The sequence below is a fragment of the Chroicocephalus ridibundus genome, chromosome 4, assembly GCF_963924245.1.
Source record: "Chroicocephalus ridibundus chromosome 4, bChrRid1.1, whole genome shotgun sequence".
Classification (NCBI taxonomy): Eukaryota; Metazoa; Chordata; class Aves; order Charadriiformes; family Laridae; genus Chroicocephalus; species Chroicocephalus ridibundus.
Genome location: NC_086287.1, coordinates 20,504,503 through 20,527,594, shown reverse-complemented (window position 1 = coordinate 20,527,594; position 23,092 = coordinate 20,504,503). Strand labels below are relative to the sequence as shown.

Here is a 23,092-nt window from a genome sequence, read left to right as displayed (position 1 = left end):
ATAACCTATGAGCTAAGCTCTGAGCTGCCTTTCAGAGCTTGTGGGAGGCAAATGTTCATCCCTTGTTTCCTCTAACTAATTAATCCTGTCCCCAGTCACACTAGAGGTGTCAGGAGATGCCCCCAGTTGCTCTTAACGAAGCCAGTGGGTGCATGAGGGTCATTTGAAGGCCTGAAGGGGCTCCTAGGCAGTGCTTTGCAGGGCTGGTCATCCCCTCTGTACCTCTAGCCCAGGAAAGGGACTGTGGCACCAGCCAAAACAGACGTGCTGGGACTGAGCCCAGCAGCGCTGCCCGAGGCACGGGGGCTGAGCTGTGGGCAGAGGAGATGTGCTTTGATCAAAGAGCAGTCTGGAACCAGGGCCGGGCGCTGACGGAGAGGCTGCAGGATGGAAGAAATGAAGCTGCATGTTTTGTTTTCATTACAGCCCCTCCCACACTGCAGAAGGTCTAGGAGAAAACCAGTGACACATCTCTCATGTGCCACCACCATCAGGTGGCTCAAACAGCCGAGGGCAGGAGCAGCCTCCTCCCCAGTGCCCTGCCTGGCAAGATGCATGTCTGGCCCTGCCTGGCACATCCCAACCATCACGCCATCCCTGTCCCTGCCCGGGAGGAATGCAGCAGCTGCCACAGCCCTTTTCAGCAGGGGATTTAGTTTTGGGGGGCTGCAGGTGGCCTGAGCTCTTACCCTCTGCGTTGCAGAGGGCAAGGAGCAGCAGTGGAATGGCCGCATCCCTGGCTTTAGCTCCAGCAGCTCCACAACGAGGTTTTTCCTTTGCAGGAGCTGTGAGATGATCCGGGGATGGGGGCTGTATTGTGCGCACTGGGAGCAAGAGTTAAATAAACCCTGCAGCAAACAAAACAAATGTTGCATCCTCTCAGCTGTGGCCTGCTCCAGTTTTTATTCCCAAGAGCAAACCCAACCCCACTGTTACGCAGGTAAGTGCTAATTTGGGTGTCTCTGACACCAGAGTGAGAGGAGCAAGAGATGGTCCCAGGGCCAGAGTAAACACCGCTCCTGCTGGGTAAGTGATACAGGAGTGCAGGGAGAGGAAACATGGAGATGGTTTTTGCTTCAGCCTTTTCGCAGATCTGTCCCCGTCTCTGTGATGACTTCTTACAGCTGGCCTCTTCTGTAGCTGCGCTGAAACGTCCACTTGAACTTGCTGTTGAACATTTGCCTATTGAGGAGACTCATTCTTCCCACCACACCCAATGAAGAGAAAATCTCTGATGTCTCCTGGAGAGAGGGGACCTTGTCTCGATCTGTTCTCACACGGTGAGGGATGCCGCCTCTAACAGGTCACGGGAAAGTGGATTGGAAAAGGGCAAATGGAAAAAGGGGGCTGCAAAGGGGGCAACCACACTGGGGCGAGAGTGGAGTCGCCTCCCGAAGGGGAGCGGTGCTGCCCCCTCCCTGCTTTTCATAGAATCATAGAATAGAATCGTAGAATGTGTTGGGTTGGAAGGGACCTTTAAAGGTCATCTAGTCCAATCCCCCAGCAGTAAGCAGGGACATCTTCAACTAGATCAGGTTGCTCAGAGCCTCATCAAGCCTGGCCTTGAATGTCTCCAGGGATGGGGCCTCCACCACCTCTCTGGGCAACCTGTTCCAGTGTCTCACCCTCCTGTCAGTGCTGGAATACCTTGGGGACCACCTGTTCTGCATCCTGGGCTGCAGCAGCCCAAAATTAGGGGCAGGAATAAGCCATCAAAAATAGGTGGTATCCAGGTAGCAAGAGTGTGAGCAAGACTTAAAGTGCAAATAGGTCCTGGTAGTGCCCTTCGGTACAGTTGGCTATGAAGTTGGGTGGCACACTCTGTATCTCTGACCTCTTCTAAGCCAGAAGACCTCACCAAGGCCAAGCGTGTAGTTAGGCGCAGGCAGACATCTCTGTGTTTTCAGCCAAGCCCCTTGAAAACATCCACTCCTGGCCTTGGAGAGGTCACCCAACCTCCTGAAGCTGGGAAGATGCCTTCTTCCTCACCACAGGTGCTGGTGTGTTGATTTTATACATGCATACACCCTGCAACTCACACCCACTGCCAACTGCCCGTCTCGACACCAGGTTGCTCCCTGCTGCCTCAGCGTGTGGTGGGAGGTGGGCAACCGCCATCCTTCCCAGCCACTGGAGTCCCACTGATTGGGCTAGCCTGCAGACTGAGGTCCATGCTGATAGAGGCTGAGGAGCCCAGTTGGCAGGTTTAATTTGGGGCTGCCGTTTGGTGCACTGACAAAGCTAAGGCTGAGGAGTCACTCGCAAGCGAGGTCGACCTTAGACCCCATGCTGCCAACTCAGCTCTTTGAGGCAGCCCTAAGCTTGGTGGGCATGCTGGCGTCTTCCCACCAGTACGCTGGCTGCACTCTCTCGCAAGCCCGCTTGCACCAGTTGCAGTGGCAGCTCGCTGGTGGCCCTCTGGGAGGCTCCTGCCCAAGGCTGGGAGTGAGCAGCAGAGCCAGGATCAGGCACTTGGCATCTCATCCAGCACCTATTCACAAGCTGTCCCTGTTCGTTGCAGAGGAGCACCATGGCTGCACTCTCCTGCCCTCACGGGAAGCTCTCAAAAGTATCTCACCGCTTTCTAGGTATCCGGCCCCAGTCATCTGGTGGGATTAAATCCAGCCTGTATCACATCTGCCTAAAAGTTTCCTGGGGAACCTGGGGCTCAGCTGCTCCCTGGAGTAGCATCTCACGTTGCCTCTGTAACTCAGGCGCTGACACGACTTTAATACAACTTTTTAAAGTATGCATTTGTATCTAGTAAGCCCTTGAGTACAGCAGAGTCCTTTTTATATTGAAATTCAGGCTTCTCAATAACATTTTATTATGAGGCTTGCTATTTTTGGAATTGCTGTTACTCTGTTATGAGCAAGGCACCTAACATCCTTCGATATGAAATCATTAAGGGCACAGCAGAGTTCATTACAGGGGCATTTCTCTGGATTAAGAACAAATCAATACTACATACTAATATCACAGCCTGGTACCTGGCTTCGGTTGCAAATAGCACATCCAGGGAGGCAGATACTCTTCTCCTGGCCTCTTGTGCTCTTCTTCCAATATCTTATTTACTGTTTTCCCCCAAGCTGTTGTGATGGATTTATGATCAGAGAAAATCCAAAGGTTGTTTTTCCTTGAGCTACCTGAATATTGTAGCTTTTAAAACAGAGAAGAAAGAAATAACGAGCTTAAGTTTGTAATACTGCAGTGACCTCACATGCTATATGACTTCCCTGCTTCTGCTGGTAAAGCCCCCTTGAAGCAGACGTGCAAAAGGGAGCAAAGGCCTCAAGCTCTCTCTGGTTGCATTTAGCTGATCACATTCAGAGTTTAGAATAAGTTTCAGATGTTTTGAGTTGGGAAAATGCCTGGGGGAGGTGGGTTGGGAGGGAAAAAGGATGAACATAAATTATAAGAAGCCTCCAATAGAAGGAAGAGTTCTGCTGACCAAGTATCCCCTGGAAGAGTTACCTTCTTTTGTGAAAATCTGCCCTTGGTTGAGATGTGGAAAGAGCTGGAGTTTGTTGGCCTAGTGGGTATGTTGCACTGGCAGGGAGCAAGGGTAAACACCGATGTCTTGGTGGGTCAGGGGCAGCATGGCCACAGCCTCCATAAAGGACCTTCACTCAGGCAGTGCGTGACCAGCTTGACCTTGGGTGGAGGCTCCAGCTTTGCTCCGGACAGTGCAGATCCATGTCTCGGACCTGGCCCAAAGCAGGTTTGTCCACCTGTAGTTTGAGACAAGGGCAGGATAAAAGGGGTTTAACTGTGCTCAGCACGGGGCTGCGGGGTGGATGGGGGATGCCAGGCTCTCAGGAACCACCGGCTGCTCCGGCTGTTGCTCAACCATTGAGATCCGCGTTTAGAGATGCTCCCACTGTAGCTGGAATAGGAGTTTCTCCCATTTCAGCTATTGCAGCACACGATGTTCATTTGGCTTAGTAGCAGCTGGGGTAGCTGACATGAAAGCTGCTGAGGTCAATGGCATTTGTTTCTCTTTATTTAGTAGAAGTAATTATTCATCAGTGGAATTTAATTATTACCTTTTTTGCCTTTTTAAAATGTTGCTTAATGTAGGAAAGCAGCTATTTGTCTAGACTGTATTTAATGCTGGGTGGATCCAAAGGGGGTTTTCTTCAAGCTGTTTTGACAATAATAATAAAAAAAAAAAAAAATCAAGTTGGTGAAGTGTGGAGCTGTAGGCTGCCTCTGTAATGATCTGAAGCACTCAAGCCCTTATTAACTTAATGCTTTCATTTCCTAGCTCGTTCCTGGAGGTAGACCTCCTGGTCAAACTGCTATTGCTCCTTTAAAAAACTAAAGTTAGTAATTGCTTCAGTGGCACAGCTCATTATGAGGAAAGGCCTACAGCTGAGAGCAGCACTCGTCTTCTTGGTTTTGTTTTTAAATTTTGGTGGGGGGGAGGGAATTGTAGCAAAACCTCTTGTTATACCTCCAGCCCAAGCGTTAGCTATTCCATTGCTGCGTGTAAGTTGACAAACTCAATTATAAAAGTTCTGCATTTCTACTTTTCAAGGGGGAGGCTTGAGGGCTCGGCTGTGTCGCGCACACCGTCGCTGTATTGCTGGAGAGCTGGGCAGAGCCTGGCAGCGGGTGGGAGGTGGCTGATCAGCGTTGGTAGGAGCACATCCTCTTTCATCAGTGCAGCCGTTAACCATGAGTAGCTGACACTGCTCTGACTGCCTTTTACCCTGTTTTTCCATTAAGTTGCGGGGGGTGGGGGGGGAAAGGCTGGGGCGGGACACTTTAAGGCAGCTTTGAGTAAATAGCTGGATATAACCGGGCTTTGGCTGTGTGCTCGTACCATCTGGATTCTGGGGACAGTGATGCGGCCGGTCTCTGAATTTCTGCACGAGCTCAGGGCAGCAGCTCTCCATCAGCAGTCCCTGCACTGGGCTCCGCTCACAGTCAAAAAGCACTTTTTAAAAATCTATTTGAAGATATTCCATTAGGATTTGAGGGCAGGATATGATAGGGGGCCCTTGATAAGAGGGAGGGAGGGAGGGAGGAAGACGCCAGGGGTTGGGTGAGTTAAAGCTTCTCCTTGTAGCCCATTTCTGATGGTTTCTGAGGGGTGGGATGGTGCCATCTCAGAGGTACAGGCAGGGAAACTGAGGCACTGCACCGGTGGCTTGCCTGAGGCTTATGTAACGAGCCTATTTGTTCTTGTCAAGGCCTATCCCTAAATATACACCTTAAGGTGAAGCATTTTCCGGTCTTTGAAAGACATGAACAATGCTGTTATATGGAGATGGGCAAAGGGAGTCTCTCTTGCTGATGCGAAGCAAATGGTGGAATGGAGTGGACCCAAACTACACCAGTGTTGAAGGAAAGATTCCCATTGAGATTCAGGCACTTGGATCGTGTCTCTGGAGAGATGTTGGTAAGGACAGTGACATTTATGTTAATCTCTGAAGCAATTCAAAGCTTGTAGATACCTCTGTGGAAACCAGCAGCTCAAGGAAGGTCAGCACCTAAAGGTGGGTGCTGAGCAAAGCTGTCCTACTGCTGGCACCGATTTATTTCATATTTTTTTAAAAAAGCAGTTCATTTCTTGGAGCGCTCCAAATAGACGTGCTTTTAAAAGGCGGAGGTCTGAAGAGCGGGTATTCAGTATTCATTCTTCCTAGTTCCAGATCCAGCCCTTAGGGTGGGGCATGGGTTAATTCAAAATCATTAGTGCCTACGGAAAGTCTTGACCACAGCCATTGCCGCTTGCTTTGAAGTTTGCTGTTAACTGCTGGTTTCTTATGCTCCCCAAAGTATTTGGGCTTTTAGCTTTTTGTCTGCTGTTCCATGCCTTTCTTTGATCGTTATTTGTTCAGCTCCTGAAAGCAGGAAATAATGAACCCATTTTATTAAAACACTTGCTTCATATTTGGGAGGGATAAATGAAGGACTTCCCTGCATGAATTTTCTAGCTTGCCTGTTACAAGACATAATGTTCAATGCAGGAGCAGATGCATCAGGAAGGAAATTGTGGGGAAACTCATGTGGTGCTTTGGAGCTCCGTGTCTTCACGCCAGCTACGTGTGACCTACAAGCATAAGACAAGGTCTGGTTCACCAAAATGGGTGACTGATAAAGTCTGGAAGATGAGCGTTTGTGGAGAAGGAGAAATAAGATTGGGAGTAGGAAACCTAATGCTCTTGGCATGTCTTGGCTCTGCATCCCCTGTATATTTCTGCAAGGGAGTGCTGAGGAGAAAGGGATGAGGGTTTAAAGGAGACCTGCTCCCATGTAATTATTGTGCTGTTTCCATACACTAGCCCAAAGCGAAGCTGGTTGCCTTGCAGCTCCCCCCTGGATGTCTGGAGTTGCTGAAGCCAAAGATAACTTCTTACCTTTTATTTTTATTTTTTTTTATGGCCTGATGTGCTGGAGGTGCACACAGGTGAGGTCTGCAGCAAGATCTGAAAGCTCTCTGAGTATCTAAGGCTTGGGCAGCTCAAACAGCTTTTCTTAGCAGAACTTAATGAAACAAATTAATCCTGGACGCTCAAGTGGTGTAAGGCACCGCACGCCACCAGGCCATTTTAAGTCACATTGAAGTTAATGAAAAGACTCCCACGGACTTCAGTGGGCGACACATCAAACCGCGTGGCACGGCAAAGCCGAAGTCTCAGCCACGTGCTTCCTGCCCTTCCTTTTCAAACATCTCTATTGTGCTGTCCCTATTGAACAATTAAAAATGCTTTCTCACTGGCTGGAGGAATTGAATAGAAATTGGATCTGAAAACAAAGCCACAGTGTAAATCATGGCGCGAACACGCTGAAGGGGACATCAAAGCTGTGTTCGTCATCTGGGCAGTCAGAGCCAGGTGGAAACAATATTATCTCGGAGATGTCTCAACTGAGAAGTTCCAGGAGTAAGAAAAATCTCTCTGGCTAATTAAGCTCAAATGGATGTACATAGGCCTGCTCAGAGACAGAACTAAGTAGAAGTGCTATTTTCTTACTAAGATCAGTAGTGAAGTTAGAAACTATTTGGAATTAAACTGCTTTTAGAGGAAAATAGGCTAAGTAGTTTTGGTTGGGGCTTTTTTTTTTAGTGTGGGGAAAAATTATTTTTTTCCTGTAGAGCTATTTGGAGGGCAAGTAGCAGCTCATGTTCTGGATCCTCACAGTTTATTACCAATGAAATGTAAATTTGTAGCCACAGGGCTAGTTAGGCATCTCTATGGAAACCTACAGCTACGGGGTTTGTGCTCTGGTTGTCATCAGGGTTTTCAGAGTTTTTCTTTATATAGACAAGAAGCATATACAAGAAGTCAGACTAGTATCCAATTCCAGGCTGCATTTCGGGAAAGGTCATGGGAAGAACAAAAACCCAGCACACGTCTCTCAGTAGATCACCGGGGGTGAGACCCTCACAAGAGGCTGTTTTTCAGAGCAAAACTTCTGAAATGTAAGGCTGGAGGCTTGTTACGGGTAGGCACAAAACCACTTCACTTCCATCCTGCAGATGGACTCACAACAGAGGTTTGGGTTTTTTTGTTTAAAACTGTAATTTCAAGAAAAGTAAAGCTTTCTAAGCACACACGTACCTTGGTGCTGATGCTCCAGGTAGAAGCAAGATGCTGCGCTCCACACGCAGATTCCTCTGTACTTTCACGACTTCCTCTTCCATCACGTGCTTCTCGGGCACCACTTCATTATTTTTATGTGACAGTGACATGTGACAGTCCTGCCGGAGGCTGCCCTGGCCCCAGGGAGGTTGCAGCCTGGGTGACGGGGGTTCTTCTGTCACGCTTCTGATTGTGCTTGCTTTTCCACAGGTTAGCGCGATCACTGCAAGAGTCTTTCAAAACAGACTTGAAAAATGTCCAAAATGCTTTATCTATAAAGTGAATAAAGGGTGGGATTTTTTGTTCTTTCAGCAATCTTCCAATTGACAGATTTCTGCATGTAATTAAAGGCTGCATATTCAGTACAATTTATCTTTTTGTTGTCGCTTCTAGCTATCTGTTGGTTCTGCTACGGGCTCCTTTTTATTAAGATTCAGGAAAAAACGAGGCGCTTTTTTTTTTTTCCTGTGTGTACACGTGTCTTTTACATTGGTTTTAAAAAGTGTGGCTGTTGTAAGCATATTTAATGGCTCTTCTCAAAGACATCTAGCAGGTTAGAAAGCAGATCTAATACGCTTATGTTATTAAGAGCTGCAAAAGCAAGCCCAGGAGAAATGACAGCGAAAAGGGAATTACTTCCCTACTTACCAAAGAGCAGGGGTGAAAGCTGGGATTTATAGAAATCCATGGAAAAATTCACTGACTCTTTATGGAATGAGATTTAAGCTCTGCTTCTGCTCCTACCGCTCCGAAGGACAAAACTCTTGAGACAACCTTTCATAGGAACGCGATAGACCATTTGCTTTGCCACGTTACAGAAATGGCTTTTTTGGTCAATGCTGCCTTTGCAAAGTCCCAAGGAAAAGCTGTGATGCAGACGGGTTGTCATGTGCTGCATGAGCTAATATTAATGCCTGCTGTGACAGTCTTGCTGCTCAGGTTTTTTTTGCTGTTCCTTGTGTTACATCTGTGTGATGGAGCAATACCAGACTGTCATTGTCTTCCTCTGCACCCTGTTTTCTGTCTGAGAAACAGTAATGAGAGCAACCGAGGTGTGTTTGCTTTTTGCTTTGAATTTTTGAACGGGGCCTGCTGTGTTTTTGCAAATTGCATCTTCGTTCTAAGTATTTAAGAGCCATAGCTTTTCATATCAGACAGCTTGGCATCAGCTTTGAAAAGAAACATGTTATTCTACAGCAGAAAACTAGATTAGAAAATCGCTTTCGCAGATAGAAACAAAGTCCTGTCGGCTCGTCTAATGCCGTTCTTTGGCAGCGCCGCAGGACAGCTTTCCACACGGCATAATGCACGGCTGCCTCTGCCAGCCGGGGCTGCTGCGCTCTCTCGGTCCGGCTCACAGAACCGGGGCCGGGGATGGCATTTTCATCTTTTTGTGAACGAGCTGGCATGTACCTCCAGGTAACGCTCCACTGTGACGTGGAAAAGTGTCCTACAGGCGTTCAGTTTGGAAAGGTCAACCTATATTTCATCGTGTCCCTTTTAAAAAAATTGCCTGAAAGAGAAGTGAAGTTTATTTTTGTTTTTTGAGTGCATTTAGCTAGCTACTACAGCAGGCATGCAGCACATAAGCTATCCAACCAACTATGAAACAAATGCTAGAATTAATTGCTTAAATTCTCTTTGCATTAGGATAAAGCATATGGTTTTAAAACGTCTTCAGTAAAGAACTGCTGAATCTGGGGAACATCTCCTATTGCCTTGCACTAAATTGAAAAGCAAGTTCAAGTGTAAAGACCGGTGGGGTGATAGCCGAAGGCAAGCCGTCCTGCAACTGATTTTGAGATAATCTAGTTTTAACGCTTGTGCGTGCAAGTCTGACCCAGTAAGCACATTAGTTACCATTTCTGGAAACCCAAGTTTTGTTCAAAACTTCTTTCTAGTTCTTCTTCAACTATGAAAAAGAATCCACAGAGCTACTTCTTACCCAGCAGCTGATAAGCGAGTGCCAAAAGTTTAACTGTACCAAGGAGTAACAGACTGCAAACTCAGGGATTATCACCTGTTCCGCCCTGTTTTCCTATAAGGCTGCTATAATGATTTGTCCCACATTTGCATATGGGCTAATGCTGCATTTGAACAGAATCCTGATGTAGGAATTGACCTTCATTTTCAGGTAAGGTGTGTGTGTCTGCCTGTGCACCCTCCCTGAAATGATGCATTTTCTGGATGTCAGAGAACAGCGTGCAACGTGGTCCAGCTTCCAAGCCAATAGTGCGACGGGAAGGTGAGACCTTGTGGCAGGGTCAGTGCCTGTCTCCGGGCGCGGGTCACCTTCACGAGCCCCACATGTGCAGCTGACCTCACAGCATTTCGTTCCACCAGGAGAAGACAGAGCACTCTCCATTTGGCCAGGCAGTACCACACTGCACGCGCAGCACAACGTGAAGCCAACGAAATGAGTAACAAGCGGAAAGCTTGTCTGCGTACCAGCTACAGAGTGGTGCAGGTGCTTGGCAAGATCAAGACTTTAATCCTGTTCACACCAGCGTGCGTAAAAATCTCACATCCAGTGCTTTCCGCAGGAACACTTGACATGTTTTACCTAAGTGAAATGCACTGCACCATCTGATTCACTGTTTTTTTTACAATACAGCAGCCCCAGTGTTTTATAAGAACTGGGGTAGAGAGCGCAAGTTGACTTTAATTGCAGTGGAAAGTGCACTCTGCTGTCTCTGGAAGCTTTCAACTCCCTGTTGCTGGAACCTTGAGCTTCAGTCCTACGTTTCTAATGCCCTTACCTGCCTAGTGCAAAACACTGAACTGATTACTTAGCGGTACTCCTAGCCTCAAAGTAACCAGCACAAGCAAATGGCAAGACCCAAGCATACCTTAACTCTATCCAGAAACTGTAAAAAAGGTACAGGGAAAGACCGCATTTATTTCAAAGTTTTAATGAAATATAATAATTTTTCTACATGAACAAACATTTAAGCTTGCTGGTAGAAGCATCTAAACGCTCACAAAACATCTCCAAACACAGATTTAAAAAGAAGCATCCAAACTTCTAATTTAATCTCCAAATCTTGGTTAAGTGGACTTCATCTTTCCTTTGTTTTCTTGAAAGACGTTTGTGGCTCGGGGCAGCATTTTCTCCAGAAGGTAAACATCTCTCAATGGTTGCACTACAGGTGGCTTTCATCCTTTACTGCCTGAAGTCCAGTTTCAAGTCTAGAATTAGAGATACGTTCCACGCGGCTTGCAGCATGGTACTTTTTTCAGCTCATTTCTCCAGGGGTGCATAATTCAAAAGCTTCTCAATCAGATCCACGTGAGCTAGGAGCATTCTGCGGCAGCAGTATCTCTTCAAACCAAGGGCATCCAGGGCATCTCTATTAATGAACAAGAACAACAGTAAAAAAAAAATAATGGATGAAGTGAGTCAGAACCACTTGTAAGCGTTCCTAAGCAACATACTGATTACTTTGAGCTTAGTCATAGAGGAAAACTTGTTTGCAGTTCAAACTAAGAAACAGAAATTTAGCATATGCTGTTAATATTCTTTTCCATTTACTGCCGTTGACAGGGTATTTGCCTGTTCTCTGGCCTGCAGGAGCACACAGTCTTCTGCTGAAGAAGGCATCCAGCTGACACAACTACCAAACTTTCAGAGGTAAGTCTGCACAAATCCCATAGGAACAGAATTGTAACAGACCAACTCTTATGAATTTCCTCTTCTGCACTACCCCACTTGTGAGGGCATATTTGGTCATGAAACAGCAAGGTTAAGTGAAATGCAAGTATTCTGGTTTTGGAAACAAAATTTTAGTCTTCACAGATGGTAAGAGACTTAAAATATGGTACATTTCTAACCTCAATTATTTAATTACAGTAACTCAGTCTTCCTCTTACAAACACCAGTCTGTAGAAAAGAGAGGAGCTGATCTGGTTAAAAATCTGATCAATCAAGAGGTGTGAATGTAGTAACAGGAACACCGTTTGGAAACACAGGAAGTCATTTCCACTCCTAAAATCCTGGACAGTTCGTAATTACCAGTGCTGGCTACAGCTCCTGCTAATTGTATGGTAGAAGGTAGCACGAAGGTACTAGACAGCCTCCTGACACAAGAATAAGGAATGGCATCTCTAAGCACTGTTATCCATGCTATTGTGAGCATCTCTAAGCACTTTTATAACGTTTCTGTAAACTGAGAAAGATACTTGCCTACTTCACAAGGTACAAGCTTCCCTACTTCACAAGCCACATTAAAAGGCTGAAAGATATACAGAAACTAAAATAACTCAAAATGCAAACTACCCCATGTATGGACAGGATGTTAATTCTAAGGAAGGCTAAAAATCCTTTCCAGTTGCTATATAAGAAAGCATTCAGTTATACAACCTGTTCCCCACAAATATACAAATAAGGATGTGCAGACTACTCAACAAGAAATTTGTGTTTTACAGTCTGTCCGCTTAATGCCTTCTGAGTGACTGCTCGAGATTCTTACGGTTGGGTAGAGAACGTATGAGTCATCCTAGCCTAAACCACTGCATGTGTCTTCAATGGCTATCTCTATCAGACCTCTTGAAGGTAAGTGACACTATCCACCAACTTATTAACCATAAAGCCAGTCTGATACTCTTTCAGAATTTGACATTCATGAAATAGGACTGATCTCAGGTCTTTAGATCTGTATGATGCACTTGCTTAGAACAAATGTATTTTCCTGAAACCTGTAATCCTCCTGTTGGAGAAAGCCGACAGATACTTTTCAAAAGTACAAATGACTGAAAGGAAGCTGCTGCATAAGCTGGACCATGGTAAAAGTTTGTTTGATTTCAAGCAGTACAGTCTAACTGTATGGAGTCAAACCCCAGCAGCTTCTCTGATGACATCAATTAGTCCTTGTACCTATCAACAGTTCTTCAAGGGCTTAAATAGCTGGGCTATTCATTTTAGTACTAGCACTTGTAAAAGTTATTTAAGGGAAGTATACGAACAGCGTATTTTTTAAAAAGAATGTTTATAAATAATATCATGTGATATCTAAACTTTCCAAAACACTTGAGAACAAAATCATTTGATGTCTTGTTGATATGTAAGTTTTAAGAGCTATCTGGAAAGTTCCAAACTTTCAAATGCAGTTGCCAAAGATGCAAAATACTAACGGTAACCACAACTTTAGGAATCATACTATACGTTTCAGCTAAAACAACTTCAGTTATATTTCCCTTTTCCTCTAGTTTCCAAGAACTTCTGAAAAAAGAGCAATTTTAAGAGACAAACAGAAAGGTGTGGGTCTTCTTTAACGACAAATTGTTTCGACAAGTTTATTTCTTCCATTTGTCCATCCATTTCTTAAGCCACCATTAATAGTGATTCTGACACTCCACTAAGATTTTACCTGTTCGGTATTTGTAAACTCTGCTTCTGATCTTACAATACCATAATTGCATTAGTTTAACAGGTGTCCAAGAATCACACCAGTGACAACAGCAATTGTTTTTAAGCGAACATTTATCAATAACAATGTACATCTTCCTGTCCCATACAAAAGCGGAAGAACAATGAAGACAAGAAAAATATTAAAATGTAATACTTCATAAATAAGTCAGAAGTGCTACCAGATTAGCTCTAATAAATTTCAGTATTGGTGAGAAATTATTAGCAACCTCTACTATTTTAATGTTTTTAACTCCATAAATGAAACAAACCCCCCCTTTTTTTGGTAGGAACTTTCAAAATACCTTTAGTTTAGCAGCTGCAATATTTTACTCCGCTATGTTTGACAGGTTCTGGGATGTAAATGCATTCCAAAAAGGCCACTCACAGAAGTAATGAGATTTAGGAAAAGTATTGAATCATTTTCACTGGACAGATTTTAAGTAAACTGATAAATGATGGGGGGACAGGACATCTTTTCCCTACAAACGCTACATCAAGCAGTGAGAAGGACAGAGACTAATCACAACTTCCTGCAAGTTTAGATGAGGCTCAAAAACCAAAGCCTTCTTTCCCTGTTTGTTCTATGCTCCATTGTTTAACATTTCACAAAACAGCATCCTAACCCATGTTTTCAGATTTACTTTAAAGAAAAGGCAGTGAAATCCATATTGTTAATACACATTCCTATGATAGTTCATAGACATAAGTCCACTTAAAAACCTATTAGTAAACCTAACCATTTGAATGCAAAGCAAATACTCTTTCTTTCTACTTAAGAGTTTCAATATCACTTAGGGAAGTCTCCCAAACTTCGAACACTTTTTTTTTTTCCCCACTCCTTAGAATTGCAAACATCCATTTTTTTTTCCCTTCATACTTGATGACAAGGTAAATATTTCTCAAGAGTTACCTTCTCAAACCCTTCTGCAGTAGTCCCATCACAGGAACCTCCTCACACTACTGGAAGACAACTCTGGCTATGCAAAGCATGCACAGACTTCTTAAAATAGAATTATTAGGACTATCAGTCAGGTATCTAGAGAAGTTAAACTTCCCCTTCCCCCCCGCAAACCAGTGTTTTCAAGTAAGGTTAGCAATTTTGGGTAGCGAATATGAAATGCTTTTAAGAAAACCTTGAAGAGGTATATATTGTTAACAACATTAGTTACTTCTTACACTTGTACAGTCTTCATTCTCTCCCCTTTAAAAAAACAAACATTGGTGTCAAAGTTAACTGTACTGCTTGTTTGTTTCCTTCCCATTCCACCCAGATTTAAATGTCTGAGACTCAAATATTTGAGTTTTGGGTATAAAGGTTATGACTTGGTAACTTCCATACTACTACCCAGAAAGATTCAGTAGGGAAACAAGTACTTGCTTACCTATTATAATTTCTAACCTCTGGTTAAATAGTTAGCCTCAGAACACATCTGTAGTTTTTAGCCTCTTTACAGCTACTTTGTAATGCCATGATCCTGCATTTATATACCTTATGCACTGTGCAATCTCATCTAAAGCCTGAGTCAAAGAACATTCAGAGATAATACCCACCCTTCTGTATATTCTGCTTGCAGAAGGCCAAGATAAGCTTCCCACTTGTTTCCAACTATTTTGCCACACGTGAAGCATCTGACTGGGATGATCATTTTTGCACTGTAGCTGTTAACATTAAAAAATTCAGTATCACACCTCAGCAAAATGACTAAATACCACATTCAAATATAAGAAAGGAAATTCAGAACTTGTACAAGTCTCAAACGGCAGCTCAAGAGGCTGCGCGACAGTAAGGTAAAGGCCGCGTTACGGAGGTGCTGAGTTACAGCAGCGCAATAGATCGCGCCTCGCCACCATCGCGAGGCGGTGCCGAACAGCGGCGGGGGGACAGCAGCGCTGGGCCGGGGGCTCCCAGTACTCTCCGACTGGAAAACCGGCCTGAGCCCGAGCCCGGGAGCGGGCTACCCCTGCCCCACGGCCGGCAGAAACGGGCCTAGAGGGGGCGTAAGAGGCGGTCGTAAGGCGAGGGGAGCCCGAGGCGGAGGCCTCGCTCGCCGGGCCAGGCCTCACCGGAGGAGACCGGCCCCAGTCCGCCCCGCAAACTCCCCCCGAGGAGACGCCCAGTCCCACCGAGGCGCTGTGGAGACCGCAGCCCCCCGAGACGCCTCCTAGTCGCGGCGCTGAGGCGACTCCTACCGTAACGGCTCCCCTAACGGCTGCCAGGGCGCTACCAGCGCGGCGGGGCGGAGGAAGGCGGTCCGACGCACCCCCGTTTCCGCGCAGAGCGGCGGGGTGGTAGCGGCCGAGCGTACGGCGTCCCGGGTGGCCCAAGAGACTGCTCGCGCGGGGCGGGCTCGTTTTCGCGTTTCGCGTGTGGCGCGCTGAGTGGCAGCTGGGGCGCCGGGAGCGCGGAGCGGCAGCACCGGCGGTGCGAGCCACCGAGAGAGCGAGCGCGGCGCCCGCCCCTGCTCCTCCTTCTCGTTCCTGGGTGGGTGGGCACTTGTTGCATTGCGAGAGGGCTTTTGCAGCGGCGAGACTTCTCATCCCATCCCGGCTGAGGTACTGGAGCCGTCCGGCGCGGGAAGCGCAACTGGTGGCTGTAGCCCGGTGCCCGCCAGCCCTATCTGGCGGGGGGGGCGGCGGGCGCGGGGGGGACCCCGGCGGGCAGGGCTGTGGGACGGAGTCGGGGTGCCCCGCGGCAGCCCGCCCGCCGGTCCACTCCCTCCTGGGGCAGGGGCTCCGCGGCTGGAGAGCCTGTCCCCGCACTGGGCAGAGCCCCCCACCGCCTTGGCTGAGGGGCGGGCGGCCGGCCGACCGAGGGAAGGCGTGAGGGGATTCGTAGGGGGAGCGGGGGGCGGCGGTTGGGACCCCCCTCCCCAGCGGTCGGCTCGCGGCGGCCGTTGGGACCCCCCTCCCCAGCGGTCGGCTCGCGGCGGCGGTTGTTGCAGTGTCGCGTCTTCTCTGGAGCAGCGGCGCCGCCGCCCCTTTCGGGGCTATTTCCCCGCGGCTGTTCGCGCTCCCTCAGGCGGGGGAAGGCAGGAGCGGCTGCCGGCCGGCTTTGTACCCCGCTCCGCCTTCCCGCCGCGCGTCCCGAGGGGTTTTTTCGTTGCTGTGGACAGTGTTTATGCCTTTGAAGGCGAACCCGCCCTCCAGTCAAGTTGTGGGCGCCGTCGTGGCCGCAGGTTTGCCGGGAGTTGTTAAAACTCGGGTCGGATTGGACTTGACGCTTTCCTGTCCCGTTTAACTTTTCGCGTTGCTCCGTCTTGCTGCGACCTGTGTACGGCTAAAATAAAAAGGAAAGCCGTTCAGCAGAGCTACCCTTGAGGCATCGCCGGCTGTTCGGGTGCAGCGCCGCCGCATGAAAAGGAGCGTTTTCCCCGGTGTCTGAGGGGCGAGGGAAGTTCCCCTTACTCGCGGGGCAGCGGCTGGTTGGAGGCAAACCAACTGATTTTACCGGGTACCCTAAGCCGGGGAGGTTTGGTAGCTGAGGGTAAATGCATCTTGAAATTGTTTACCTGTATTTCATTAATCTAAAGATTGGGGAAGCGTTAGGCCAGGCTATGTGTGCTTAGCAAAGGGAAGCACGCTGTGATGGCTACAAACTTTAGGGACAGACACGGCTGTTCTGGAGACTCTGCGATGAAGCATTAGTCGGAACACTGTCAGTCCTTATTGTTCTCTTGGTACAGCGTTAGCGTTATGTTAAGTGTCCTTGGGCAGAGCAGAAATTCTCCAAAAGTGTTTTATTTTCCTGCTAAAGTATCCGTGAGTTGATACAGTGCACAGCGCAGAGCCATTACTGTCAGGCATATAAATAATTGTGTCTTAATGCACAGCTTATGTTAATACGTCTTTCGTGACTATTTTTTGAACGACTGGATTATTGACCCTCTGCACAGAAATGCCAGACCTAACTTGAACCGTAAAAGAGCAAATAGTTTTGTTTTAACAAATAAGGGTTTGAGGTTGTTTGAAAGCATTTTTACAATTCTGATTGCTGGTGAAAATACAGTAATTTTTGCAGTCCCAGGAACAATTATACACAGTTGTGAATGGCGCGAATTGACTTGGCATGCATGGTAGATGAACCTCCCGCGATCTCTAGATTATTATCGTTATTGTTATCGTAGGCCAGCGGGAGCCAAACTCTGTCTTTTCTTTTTCTCCTTTGATATCTTTTTTTTTTCTTTTTTCGGGGGTGGGGTGTGTGAGAATTTGGAGATTGTGCTTTGATGCATTTTCAGCGCCAGGGCTCCAAAGTAATTTTCTTACTGAACTGTGCACTGAAAGGCATTTGTGTCTGGAGATGGAAATTTGCAATTGGGAGTGCGAAAGAGGGGCTGTCACAGGGGCTTCATGGCAGAGCCACATCATTAGATGTAGGTTCGTGTCTTATAGCTGCCTTGCAGAAATGTGCTTGCTTATTTCTTAAAAACAAAACTGAATTTCAACTTTCAGACCTAGTACTCATATCTGACTTTGCATAACATCTTTTTTTTTAAAAAAAAATTTTGCTCAGCTTGTTCTCACAGTATTACTTTAACTTTGTTACGTCTTTTCTGGATAACCTGCTTTGGCTGGGTGAATGGCTTAATGAACTAATACGTCTTTAATGGCTGTAGCTTCTTTGATCCTAGAAAATATAAGGATTTTTATGATCTATGACTTGGAGAGACTGCTACATACTGAGAACATTCTCTGCTCAACTTCATGTATCCTCTGTTTAATCTGACCGTTTGCCAAACCGCAGAAGTCTGTTTAAAAGAGTTGGGAGGGATGTGCACACATGTGACTTAGGAATCAGAGTCAGTGTTTTATGGACTGTAGCTCATAGGGGTGACTGCACAGTGAGCCATTTGTGGCATGCCACCTTTCAACTCCTCTTTTTCAGGTGAGCTGGGTACTGTGGGTACTGCTGACACTCAGCTGTTGCTGTTTAGTATTTAGTCAAATTTGGTCTCTTCAACCATCCTTCTGAAGAGAGATGAGGACTGGCAGAATTGGAGAATTTGGTCCCTTTAAGCATCCTTTGAAGAAGAATTGCAAGAATTGGAGCCCTATCTCCTAGAACTAATCCTAGAACTGCATGGGTCTTTCTCACAGTAAGTTCTTGTCACATTTCTGGTCTCTTACCACCTTCAACAAGCAGCAGTCCCTGAACTGCTGATTCTTTGGGCCTTCAGACAGCCTGGTGGTTAGGAAACCCATCAGAGCACTCCTTAGCATTGAGTAGAAGAGACTTCCCTAGAACTTACTGAGTTGAAGTAAGTTTGAGAACTGTGGACTGCTTTTCTGATGTGTGTCTGGAACAGCTTCTGTCATGTGAGGCTTTGTTGTGGGGCATTCAGATAATATATCCCACTTCTTGGTTAATCCAGTACAGGACTTCTTCCTGTGATCTGAACAACTTTTGAAAGCTGATGGTGTTCTATCTCAGTGTCACTGTTGGGTTGAGGCTTGTTCTTGGCATTTTTTTTTTGGTGGATTTAGACCTACAAAATGCAGCTAGGTATGGCCCCTCCATGGCATTGTTAGTGATGAGTACTGAAATCCTAGACTGGTGACTAACGAGTAGATCCTGCTTCCTGTTCTCCCATCCAGAAAATATAAGGGAAAATATTGCTGTTTGTTCTAAAAACAACCCCCAAAAGAAGTCAGTTAAGTGACCTGACTGACTGAACTACTCTTAAAATACTTTTATAGCTTGAGTGGCCATATGACCTCCTGCAGCTTATGCTGGCAGACTGTGTCTTTTGTGACCTTGTCTCTGTAATTAGGGCTGTAGGAAGGAGTCGTGGGATCTCTGCTGTAGTACTGGTAGCGTGAGAAACCAGTGGCTGAGAATTTTTTGTTTTGTTTTGTGGGTTGCAGTAGGTCAGTTTAGGTGTGCACCCTGATGAGTCTGGAGACTTTTCACCTTACACTGCTTCTCCCATCTGTGGTTGTTCCCCTTCTTCTGACTTCCTTGTTTCTGCATACATGTAGATAATTGCCAGAACTGAAGACTTGGGTCTTTTAAGATCTGATTTGCCAGTTGGGTGGCAGTTGTATTCAAGGGTACTGAATTGTTATTTAAATCCAGGACCTTTTAGAAGAACTCTTCAGTGAAGGATTGTTTTGGTACTATTGGTCATGATTTGTAACCTTCTATAAACCTGTGGATAGTCCTGTTGGCTCTGTTTGGAGTTAAAAGCTCAGCTTCCGGTTGCTTTCTGTGGTTATTTAGAGAAAGAACGTTATCAATTTTCACTCCATCTCTGACTAACACCTCAGAATCACGTACATGACTACAACAGTTCATGGTACCGTATTCAGTGGTGTACTCCTCAGATCTCAACAAAGATGGAGAGAGAAGAACTCTAAGAGAAAGAGACTTGCATGAATCTTGAAATGAGTGATTAAATAGGACATTAGTCAGGAACTGAAATGTGACATGGAAAACTTAATGAATAAATATGTAGCAGTCGAGAGCCAGGCTGAGAGGGGAAGATTAAAAAAACAAAAAAGGCAAGATGAAGCTTGGCTGCTGTTTTCTCAGGCATATTCTCCACATCTCCAAGTCTATTAAATCCTGCAAATTTACTGTTGGGCTTTCTCTAGTCCTAGTTAACTACTCAAAAGTGTGTCATTCATCCCGTTCCACAACAGGGAAAGAAAAGTGGCTCCCTCTGGAGCTGGCTAGTGTGACTTTGGAATGACTTCCATCCTTTCCTTCTAAAGCTTGTAGGCTCGAGGAGCAAAGGCTAGGCTGGAATCTTGATTTGTTTTCCCCTTGATTTTTTGGGTGGGTGGCTTTCTGCCCCATTATGTGCCCCACCCCTGCAACTGGATATAGCTTTATATGTGATGGTAGGGAGGTGGAGAAAGTGAAGAAGGAGAGGCAGGAATGATGGAAGGAGGAAAGATTTGTCTACTCTGTAGAGCTTTGCATTGTTTAGTTGCCCTGCATGCTGTTTAATAGCTGCTCAGGCCCCTGGATTTAGTGAAACAAATACAGAAGCTGCTAAGTAAGTAGAAATGAAGAGAAACCTCTCTAAGCTGGGGATGTGACTGCAGCTTCACTGTAATACCAGACAAGCTTGATGCTGCTGATTTCATTAAAAGCAACATTTGGGGCCTCAAAGCAGGGTTTAATACTTGCTATATATTTTTTTAAATATGCTGACCTTATCTGGTAAGCCTGTAATATTTGTTGCAATGAAGAGCAGCTGCTGCATAAATACATATATAATATCAGTTGCCAATTGTGAAAGCTGTGCTGAAACTGTGACTTGTTTGAAGTGGGGTTGTTATTAAAAGGCAGGTGGCAGGATGTTTATTTTACACCTTGTTAATTGCTTGTTTTTCCTGCTGTAATTGGCTTCCTAATGGGGGCAAAATGCACTTGGTTTTGCACACAAAGCTTCATTAGTGACAGCCAATGGAAAGGATTCAGAGGGTGGGATTTATATGAAATATATATATTGAGTAACAGATGTCTATGCTAAATAGAGTGTGTGAGGAAGTCCCATAGATGCGTCCAAATATGCAAATGTTTTTCCATAAAACCATTTAAGGTGTCCTTGTGTTAGATGTAGAGATCACTGCCTGTTACTTGAGATGAGGGCAGAGATTTTATCTTGTTATTTTTGTGGGGCAGAGACTTTGCTCTGCTTCAGTGGACAGGAGTTAGGATGCTGGGATGGTGCTCTATACTTGGGACTCTGACAGGGTTCGTGTATTCATAAAGATATCTTTAACGATCTCTGTGACATAGCTAGAAATTGCTCCTGCTAACAAACTGAGAGGAGATGGTGAGCAGTGGTGGTGTTCAGCAAGTTTCTAGTATTTATGGAGCCTTCCCTGCTGCTTGAGTGCTATTTCAGGTGTCCCCCCCATTTGCACTGGGCCCTTGGAGGCAGGGCATTGCTACGGAGAAGCATAGCTGGACCATTTTCAGAGTGATCCTGGTTGTGCTTAGAAGTGAGAGCTGAGGTGTTCTGGCTAGGGATGGGTGCTGCACAAAGGCAGTTTTTGTTTTAATAGTGGCCTTTTTTACGTGGTGTAAGGTTCCTTAGTATAAGGGGCTAGTCAAGAATCGTCTGTTGATGGTCATGTCATCATAATGATCATCAGACACCATTGTGTCTGATGCCATGAATAGAATTTTGTGCTGTTTGGTTTAATATGCAATTGTACCTGCAGAGGTTACTGTAGGTGGCAGGTGAGTGTAGTTTTGTGTATGTATGTGTACATATATACATATATGTATTTGTATACAAAATTAATAATGCAAAGGTAACATAGCCCTTCATGGAAATGGCTTATCATCCTTAACTCCTCCTACTGCATCTCTTTTTTAAATTTATCTTTTATTTAAAAAGCACTGAGAAGGGATTGGAAAAAACACCCATCTACTTCCTCACTTCTCTGCTTCCTCAGATGTCAGTATTTAACTAGTTTGATACTGGTTTTATCTGTCATATTTCAGTAAGGTCACTTCAAGGCAAAAGAATAATGTTTGCCAGTCTTGGATTGACATATTTTATAAGAAAAAGCCTTTATTACATGAATATATCAGCCTAATTGACTGTTTCATGTTGGGTAGGGGGGAGAGTAATATCCTGAGGCAGCATTTTAATCAGAAAGATCACAGGAGCTGCCCATCAGCTCTGCTTTTCCATGCAAGTGTCCTCAGATGACAAAATAATCCCCTTTCTTGGGATAATGCTTTTCATTTCTGTAGACTCTTTCCTTACAGAGTAAAGGATGGACTGTGAAGTTGAGGTGAGGCCAGAACTTGTCAATTGAAGTGAGGAGCCCCAAGGTATTGTCCTTCCATGGTGAAAGCAGTATGTGCATTCCCATTGAGCTCATGGATGTGCTTTTGTCTCTGATGTACTTCCTGTCTTTGTCCGGATGCTTTTTTCTCTGGGTGTATAAGCAGGTCCTCTCCCATTAAGATTTATCTCTATTTGAAGAGGCTGTAGCAAACCAGTCCTCTTATAGTAGTTCGCCCTGGCATCTATGAGTCTCTGAACTCCAATGAAAAGGAATGTTTTGGTTTTTTTCTAACTTATTTTTGAAGTTTTATTTCTGTTGCTCTCATAAGTGATGATGGATGTATTTGGAACAAGAATTAAAGAGCAGGCTCTGCTGAAGGCTGTCCTTTGGGCCTTTTGGGGATGCTTATGTCTGTATTTAAACTTGATGCCTGGGCTTTTCCTTCCATTTGTCTTCTGTCCAGTCTTTCATCCTGCAAGCCTTCATGGGAGTGGGAATAAAAGATGGTGATGGTGGTTATAAGTAGGAGCAAAGATCCATCTTGCTGAGTATCTTGTCTCTGATGGTGGCCAGTAATGGCTTCTTAAGAAAGCAGGTAAGCTTAAAGCAAGTGTGCAGTAGTAATACAGTGAGATGCTTGCATTTTATGTTTCATGAAAGTCTGCAGCTGTAGTCTTGTTCCAGAATTGACCAGGTAGGAAAGAAAATGCAGTTTTTCTGATTAAAACGGCTTACTCGGCTTGAGCATGGCAACCTGCTGTGTCCAGATTAAGGTCCTGTATGGAAGCTGGATGTCCTAAATCAGCTCCAAAGCTACCCCGGCTATGTGCTGTGCCCTGGTGAAAGACAGCTATTTCTGGGAAAGTCCATGTTGGTGTGCACAGCCTGAGACCTTCCACTGTACAGGGCTTCCAGCGTGGTCATGGGGAGAACAGTCAACGCAGAGGATATCATGTTACCACTCAGATGAGTGGGCTGCTGTGCACCTATCATTTTGCTATCTACAGGGAACATTCCATTGCTTTGTTTATTGAGCTGCTGTTTTTAAAATTAAAAACAGCCAAATGTTTTATAAAATATTAAGAGGCACTGCTTTAGCGTCTCTCATCAGATTAAGTATGTCACTTTGTGTGTCCTTAGGGTGATGAAGCCAATCAGCTTGGTTGTTCTCTCACCTTAAGGATGCATTAAGGTGACATGCTTCATCTCACAAGGGATGCTGAAGCTATCACACTGCAGAACTGGTAACCATAGGGGTCCTGCACTTTAACTGTGGATTCTCAAATGAAATTTTGCAGAAGCAAAACAGTTTGCTTTGTACGAGTGAATTCCTTTT

General features: G+C 45.6%; 2 protein-coding genes across 8 annotated transcripts in view; one reads left to right on the top strand and one right to left on the bottom strand.

Moving 5' to 3' along the window:
• Positions 1-10,488: 10,488 nt before the first annotated feature.
• POLR2L (RNA polymerase II, I and III subunit L) lies at positions 10,489-15,331 on the bottom strand. The gene is made up of 3 exons (XM_063331352.1): positions 15,190-15,331; positions 14,551-14,658; positions 10,489-10,942 (listed from the first exon to the last, which is right to left on the bottom strand). The coding sequence occupies exons 2-3, from the start codon at positions 14,643-14,645 to the stop codon at positions 10,834-10,836; spliced, it is 204 nt and encodes a 67-aa protein (XP_063187422.1). The 5' UTR covers positions 14,646-14,658; positions 15,190-15,331; the 3' UTR covers positions 10,489-10,833.
• A 23-nt stretch (positions 15,332-15,354) lies between these two features.
• Positions 15,355-23,092, top strand: part of TSPAN4 (tetraspanin 4) — a 471,022-nt gene continuing 463,284 nt past the window's right edge. For 3 of the 7 annotated variants that reach the window (XM_063331350.1, XM_063331343.1, XM_063331345.1), the window contains exon 1: positions 15,425-15,552. The gene's annotated coding sequence lies outside the window, so the exon portion shown is untranslated. Of the gene's footprint in view, positions 15,553-23,092 lie in introns of all 7 variants that reach the window. The other 4 variants (XM_063331344.1, XM_063331346.1, XM_063331349.1 and 1 more) reach the window with 3 other exon arrangements.